Source organism: Triplophysa rosa, linkage group LG23 (assembly GCF_024868665.1).
Source record: "Triplophysa rosa linkage group LG23, Trosa_1v2, whole genome shotgun sequence".
NCBI lineage: Eukaryota > Metazoa > Chordata > Actinopteri > Cypriniformes > Nemacheilidae > Triplophysa > Triplophysa rosa.
This window is the reverse complement of record NC_079912.1, coordinates 1,267,502-1,275,917: the sequence shown is the minus strand read 5'-3', so window position 1 is coordinate 1,275,917 and position 8,416 is coordinate 1,267,502. Positions and strand designations below refer to the sequence as shown.

The 8,416-nt window shown below is 42.8% G+C and overlaps 1 protein-coding gene across 1 annotated transcript in view; it reads left to right on the top strand.

Annotated features, from left to right (window-relative positions):
- sspo (SCO-spondin) overlaps window positions 1-8,416 on the top strand; it is a 91,800-nt gene that overhangs the window by 46,893 nt on the left and 36,491 nt on the right. Inside the window, 2 exon segments of the mRNA XM_057323406.1 lie at window positions 7,147-7,367; window positions 7,454-7,603. Coding sequence (XP_057179389.1) covers window positions 7,147-7,367; window positions 7,454-7,603 — 371 coding nt within the window.

Genomic DNA, 8,416 nt, shown 5'->3' with positions numbered 1-8,416 from the left:
ATGCTTTTATGTGAGACTTAACAGCCCCCTGCGTCAAGCAGCTTGGGCGATCTTATGGAAGAAGTCTCCCCTGAACTGCCTCCTATCTTCAGGTCCTTAACAGATGACAGAGAGGAGGAGGATTACTATCACGAAGTGATCGCAGCTCTAAGCTCTTTGGCTGGGACTGTCAGGGCTTTCAGACAGAGAGAAGGTGGAGTTTCTGCATGTTCTGGTTGAACCCAAAACTCTGTTTGGGTCGTCAGTCACTTCTATGTGACAGTGGTGTGACCTCAGGAAACAGGAGGGTGAGGCTTTCCAGACCTGCCTCCCTCGTAAGTCCACCGCATGGCCACCTGCACGTTCAGGGTTTGAGAACCCCCAGAGAAGCACTCATCCAGTGTTCAGGGGTCCCAGACCTGCTCAGCCTTAACAGACTGAGCCACAGCCAAAACCAGCTCATCCAAAGGTTAAGCTGTCCTTCTCTCAGGGAGGGAAGTAGCGGCGTGCTACCTAACCTGTCGTTCGGGTCAGGATGAGAGGATGAGCATCAGCACTCACGGAGTATCTGGTGTTATCCAGCATCAAAGAGAGTCAATTTCTCCCCCTCCTGCCAAGAAAAGGCATTGGACTCTGGAACTGTTCGAAGAAAGTTCTCTCTCAACCAGTTTTCATGTGAAGTTGGCACCAGTTCCCCAGTGCCCCACAGAAAAGTTCTCCCCCCTTCACCCATGGGGTTAAAACGGAGGTCAGGCGGCAATTTGCAAAACGTGTGGTGTGAAAATAAAATAATTGCCTGTGCATCTAGGAAATTGGGCCGAGAGCACAGCACAATGTGAAAATAAAAACACACACAACAAAATTGTCCAGTTCAGAACTGCGGCCCCCTACTCTTCCACTATATGGCACCGTCGCGCCACTAGTGAGCGAGAGTTACAACAATCCGCTCGCTGTTCGGGTAGCGAATAGGTGCGCATGCGCAGTACATCCCTGGGTTTTATCCACAATAAGCTGGGGTTATCGTCTGCAGTTTGCTGTAAAACTACCACTTTTCGACAATGTGTTGATGTCAACAACAGAAGGGGAGGCAGCTCAGATTTTGGAGGAGGAAATAAACTCTTTATTGAGCAAAAGAGCAATTTGGGTTGTACCGCCGGAAGACAGCCATCACGGCTTTACTCCCGGTATTTTGTCATTCCTAAAAGAGAGGGAGGTCTCCATTGATTTGCGGAACCTAAACAAACACCTCAGGAAGTACAAATTCAAAATGCTCACGTTCAAAAGCCCTGTGCCAATTTATTCGTCCCAGAGACTGGTGCAGTGTTAATTTCGTTGACGAAAACTACGACGAAAAGTATTCGTTAACGACATGTTTTCACTGACGAAAACGAGACGATAACTAAATAAAAATGAATGCATGATAACGAAAATTGTAATAAAAATATACTGACATTTTCGTCAACTAATAAAAACGAGACGAAAATATTCTTGTCCCACCTGGCGGACATCAGTTTGCGCGCATGTGCTGCTGATCTCATATAAACGGTAGAGAGAAGTCTCTGGGAGAAGGGGAAGCACAGACATATATTCTGTGTCTCCACGCGGGTTACAAAGCGTCTTATTTTCCTTCACGATCGCTGGTACAACGCCGCAAACTTGAAGCGCGACTGCAGGCGAGTCACCCCGAAACACATTACAAAGGAAGCTCAAATGTTTTTATATGCCTATGTTAACTTAAAGGCGCAGTTCTTGAAAATCAGCGGCCACTAGCGTTGTATTATAGTTTTGCAACGAATCTCTGAGTCATTTGCCCACCCCTCCCTTTCGAATTACGACGGTGGCCGCAACAGTAAAAAAAGATGTCGTCTACTGAGACAGCGGATAGCAGTGATACAAGCAATGATGTTTCTTTACAAAGGTAAGGCAATATATTAACGTAATTAATCATTTAACATGTATTCTATTGCGAAAGTTACTGTTACAATTCTATAATTAGATATATTTCTTGCGTGCTATCTAGTACACGCTGAGAGTAGTGAAGTAACTAAAGTTAGCTAATCGTAAGTAGCAACACTGTTCAAAGCGTTTGATCTGACAGCGACATAGGCAGTTAGGTGTAAGTTAGTAGACGTTTGTCTCCCCCTTTGTAAAGTCAGGAACAACCGGAGTACGTACCGCAGGGACGGAAAAACATTATTATTCAGAGGTTATATGGCCATTGGTATAAAATCCTAATGTTACCGTTTCAACAAAACAGTTGTTTGGTAAACATTGAAAAAGTGGAAACATTGAAAATGTTGAATTATCTTACCAGTCTAGCAGAAAACAGGCAACTTCAGCGTCGCCTTGAAAACATTTGTCTTTTAACAGTGCCTTCCATCTGGTAATAGATACACTGATGTTTATCCTGGATTTCTGCCGCCGTTTGTCTCTAATTCGTCTGGCAGCATCACGTTTGCGCTTGTTTGACGACGGAGATTCACGCTCTGTCGGCTCTTGTGCACAATACGCATGGTCCTCCATTTTATCCTTATCATTTTAAAACTTCTAAGACAGAACAATCAATTGCTTCAGCTAGACGACGACTACTCCTCCTCCTCTCCGTACTACGACTTACTATTTTGTGTGTCTTCAACTCAGTGATGACTAGGGTTGGGAATCGTTTCAATTTTATCGATTCCAATTCCGATTCTGCTTATCGATTTTGATTCTTATCGATTCCCAGTTTCGATTCCACAGTTGAAGTAAAACATTTAGATATCAACCTGTATGGTCATTTAGCCTGCTTATTGACTTGTTTGCAAAATATATATATATATTTATGAGCACCGTTTTGTGTATATTTACACATAGAAACACACCTTTTCTGATTTATTACAATTTGTATTATCATAGTTGAACTACATCATGGTTAAACTGCAGTTACTATAATGCAACTATCGTTAATTTGTGATTCCTGTGCTTTAATGCAAATTCTATAGCTAAACTATGCTTACTATAGTAAAAAATATCGATAATTTTCATAAGGGCTTTTATTGAGATATCAGCAGATCATGCAACGCATGTACTTTTCTGAAAATATGCACACAGGAATTGATAAGAGGAATTCAAATTTTAATCTCAAGTATCCGATTCCTATTCCTTTCGATTCCGATCCGATTCCTAGCCTTTCGATTCCGATTCCAAATTGGAATTGATTTTCGATTCCCAACCCTAGTGATGACGCAAGCTGCATCTAAAAACACACACGAAGACCAACATATACGAAACGCGCTCTGTAGAGCTGTTTGTCCGTTAGAGCTTACTGTACAAAACATGGCTGCACAACATAACAAATTCCATGTAGATAGGCCCGCTCCCTATGTAGATACAACTGGTTTATTCTAAGGTAATAAAAACATAACTTTTCATTACGTAAGGTTTTTATACACATCTAAAGACACAGTTTTGTATGTTATATTGCATTTCTGTTAATAGATCATACAAAACATCTCGCACTGTACCTTTAACACGAGCTGCTGCATAACGTGAAATGCAACATAAAGTCAGCCAAAAGAAACCAGCGCTGTCCTCTACTGATTATAGAAGTGATGAAGTGAGTCAAACTGTACATTCCAACCAAGTATGTAACATGTTTGCATGACTAAAGAAATGTAATACAATTTATATGAAAGCTATTTCTCATTCATTGCTGTATCAGGCAAAGACAGTGCAGCTCTTTCTTCAAAGAGTCATGCCATCGAGCCAATAGCCTTTGAGTGTGAGCCCTGTCAGAGCGTTTCATTGGTTGAATGAACACGCCCCACTTAACGAGTCAATTGAGTCAAATGGGATGAATGAACTGGAACATGTCGTTCATGGTCTAATATTCTGTGTTCCAACAATGCAAATCTAGTTACTGAACTTTTCTGAAAAATAAAGGTAATGACCTGGTTTAATTTCATTCTAAGGTAAAGTAAATTATGTCAAAACAGTTGAATCTTTGTATGGAACATTTAATTACACCAAGTAAATGATTTAAACCATTTAGATTTTAGTAGACTAAATATAATGTATATTTATTCGACTAAAATGTTTTTCATATTTCGTCGACTAAAACTAAAATGATGGGGATGACTAAAATGTGACTAAAACTAAATTGCATTTTCGTCAAAAGACTATGACTAAAACTAAATCAAAATTTGCTGTCAAAATTAACACTGGACTGGTGTACATCAGTCGATCTGAAAGACGCATATTTTTACATAAACATCTACCCGGCACACAGAAAATTCCTTGGGTTTGCCTATCAGGCCACAATCTACGAGTTTTTGACAGTTCCTTTCAGGCTCTCATTAGCCCCGAGAGTGCTCAGCATATGTGTTGAAGCAGCGCTCACTCTGCTGAGAATAGCGGGTCTCAGAGTGTCAGCCTATTTGGACAATCTTCTCCTCTGTGCCCCATCATGGCAACAGGCGGAGATAGACACAAGCGCTCATGGGGGCACTGCTTGGGGCAGTTTCTCTGAGAAAATTGGTGATGAAGGATGCGTCGCTCACAGATTGGGGTGCAGTGTGCGAGGGCAGGATAGCGAAAGGGAAATGACCCGTCTCGCTTCAGAACGCACACATAAACTTTCTGGAACAGTTAACAGTTTTTCTGGCAGTGAAACATTTTGTGCAGTACCTAAGAAACCACCACGTTTTGATCAGATCAAACAATACAAGGGAGGTTGCATATATAAATCGCCAGGGGGGCACACGCTCCCCTCAACTTCACAGTTTGGCTCAGAAACTGAACGCAAAGTATTTTCATTCATTACGGGATACGCATGTCCTGGGAATAATGAATACGGGGGCAGACCTCCTATCCAGGGGTAATCCTCTGTATGGTGAATGGTGGTGGTGAGCCAGTTGTGGTAGAGGTTCGGCCGAGCAGCCGTAGATCTCTTCGTCTCGCACAATAACACTCATTACCCTCTGTTCTTCTGTCTGGCGGGAGATGGTGTGCCTATGGGTGTGGGTACTACTGTGCACGTTTCCTCCACTGAGTCTGATCGTGCCTACACTAAGAAGGGTAAGAGAGTGCGGTCATTCAGTAATTCTGATCGCCCGAACTGGCCGAGGAAATTGTGGCTGACGGAGATAATACAACTCCTTTACGGCGAACCGTGGCTTTCCCGTTGCGCAGGGACTTCCTCTCACAAGCACGAGGGGAGATTTTTCACCCAGCCCCGGACAAAGTGGCTCTCTGGGCCTGGCCCATGAGAGGTTGAACTTAAGCGTTACGAGTCTGCCCCCGACGGTGATTGAAACAATCGGAAATGGACTGTGTTTGAGCAGTGGTGCGTGGACAGACATATCGTTCCTTTTCTCTGCTCGTTCACGGATGTGTTATGCTTATCTTATAGACAAAGGTAGATCCTTTTCTACATTAAAAGTATATCTTGCCGCTATTTTTGCATGCCATGTGGGGATTGACAGAAATACTGTAGGTAACCACCCAATCGTATGTAGGTTTATGCAAGGTGCATGGCGTCTGAACAAGGTTTCAAAGCCGCTGATTACGCCGTGGGATCTGTCTGTGGTCAACTGCTTGTGCCCTGTCCGTGTGGGTAGAACGAAGGCACTAAGAAAGAGTAAGCAGTTATTTGTGTCATGGACTGATTTTCATATGGGCAAACCTATTTCATGTCAGTGCCTGTCCCACTGGGTAATGGAAGCTATTATACGGTGTTATAATAGCGTGGGTCTTAGCCCTCCGGAGGGGCTGAGGGCTCCTTCTACCAGAGGTATGGCTACCTCGTGGGCACTGTTTAAGGGCGTGTGAGTTCAGGACTTATGTGCGGCAGTGCACAGGTTTGTTCGGTTTTATAGACTGGACGTCACAGAGCCAGCACTGTCTGATTCTGTCTTGACATGTAAAAAAAAGCAGCAGCACGACGAGACAAATCAAAATGCTCGATTCGATGGGGTGTTTGATTTTTCATGTATATTCCCATTTTATTCAAGAGTGGCTGCGGGTTTTGTGCTTATGTTACACATCACTGAGTTAGCTGACATGCCTGCTTCAGACAGCTTATCTGCAATACGGGAGTAGTCTATATCCCACAGTGAGATACCGAGCGAATGTTTGAAATAGAACGTTAGGTTACTCAAGTAACCCCGGTTCTCTGATAACATGAGTGAGTTATCTCACCACACTTCCCTCCTTGCAGTCGCATGGAGAAGAGATATGCGGAGAATGAAGTAGGGACCACCGGAAGTGGTATATACAGTATATCAGGGAGGCGGGACTCCTGCATCACTGAGTGCATTTACATGCACAAAATAAACGGATATCTAGCAAAAATCAGCTTATAAAAGAAACCTGTTTTCACGTGTTTATATACATAGTAATAAACCGGCTAATCAGAAAACCGCGTTTACATGGAAGTGAAGTTTGAAACTTCTGAAACTGTATTTTTATATCTCTTCTTATGTCCGCAGAACCTGCATATGCAACAATTCTTTTTCATTTTCACGTTTCTACATCAACTGCATGATTCGAGAGCGGACTTTTATGCATAATTTTACTGTTACTTCCGTTTGGGACTTTTACTGTTCTACTGTCAGACATGCGCACATAAACAAAACTTAGAGAAAACCGTTAAAGGCGTTTGTTTACATGCAGCGCGAAATCGGAGTAATGTGCAAAAAACTACCTCTGCCGAGCAGGTTTTGCTTATGCCGTTTATGAGCTTTCCCCGATAAAAGAACACCGTTTTACATGTTTACATGACCTACTTGTTATCAGCTTATTAAGCATAATCGGAGTAAGACTGTGCATGTAAACGCACTGACTGTCGTGATTGGTCTGTCAGCTGACAGAGGTGGTGTCATTGGTGCTTCCAGGATCTGTCGCGCCAGAGACGTTCCCATATTGAGATGCCTCACTCATGTTACCAGAGAACCGGGGTTACGTGAGTAACCCAACGTTTGTGTTTCATGCACATTTATGGTATTATTGTAAATTCTTTATATGTTTTTATACAGTTCACAACTCACAGTTTTAATATAATTTCCTCCTTGTGAAATGGTGTCTTTCATCTGTCAATCAAAATTATATTGTTTTTGATACATCGTCTTCTGATAAAACATTGATGTAGGTACCAGCTTTCATTTTGAAAATTTGTTTTGTTTTTTCCAGCACTTGTGATGCCGGCGTCCTCCAGTGTGAATCACTTCCTGGTTGTTTTGTGGATGGTGGATGGAGCCAATGGGCACCCTGGTCTGAATGCTCCGCCCCATGTGGGGGCGGGGTTAGAATGCGGTTACGTCATTGTGATAACCCCGCCCCTCAGGGAGGAGGCAGACAGTGCTCAGGGTCTGGTGAACAGCTGAAAGTGTGTAACGCTCATAATTGCACAGGTGAGACTGCTTTCGGCGTCAATACTGACAACACATCTGGTTTCAACTTGATTGACAGATCTGCTCTGTAACCGTGTTTGTTTTAGACTCTGGGCCGTGGTTCGACTGGTCGGCGTGGTCTGTGTGCTCTGTCAGTTGTGGTGGAGGGTCTCAGAGGCGTAGTCGTGTCTGCCGAACTCCTCCCTGCTCGGGGATGAAGCGTCAGAGCAAGACGTGTAACACACAAGTGTGTCTGGGTACGTCAAACGCTCATTCACATCTCATCTGCTTTAAAACATCCATGGTAAAACCAGCATAGAGTTAACATTCAGAGCAGAACATTTCTGAAGAGAGGAAAACGAGTGGATGATAAAGTCAGTGGGAATGTTTCTGATAACACACTGTACTAATCTGAAAGTCAAATTTCCCATCATCCCCGGTGATCTCTGTAAATTCAGATCTGTCAGTGATGTGAGAGAGAGAGGGAGAGAGTTTGTCCTTGAGTCTTATTTATATACTTTATGTGCATATTTGATCAAGAACAAAAGAAAATCTCCACAGAGACTATTAATCTGTCTGTCTCTATGTCTGTCTATTCATCTGTCTACCTTTCAATTTATCTCTCTGTCTGTCTGTCCATATGTCTGTCTATCTGACTACTCGTCTGTCCATCCGTCTGTCCATCCGTCTGTCTATCCGTCTGACCATCTGTCTATCTATCTATCTATCTATCTATCTATCTATCTATCTATCTATCTATCTATCTATCTATCTATCTATCTATCTATCTATCTATCTATCTATCTATCTATCTATCTATCTATCTATCTATCTATCTATCTATCTATCTATCTATCTATCTACTTGCGTGTCTATCTTGTCTGTCTGAATGTCTGTCTCTGTCTGTCTGTTTGTCTCTCTCTCTCTCTCTCTCTGTCTGTCTGTCTGTCTGTCTGTCCATCTGTCTACCCTTCAATTTATCTCTCTTTCTGTCTGTCTGTCCATCTGTCTGTCTGTTTATCTGTCTGTCCGTCTACTCGTCTGTCTGTCCGTCTGTCTCACCATCTGTC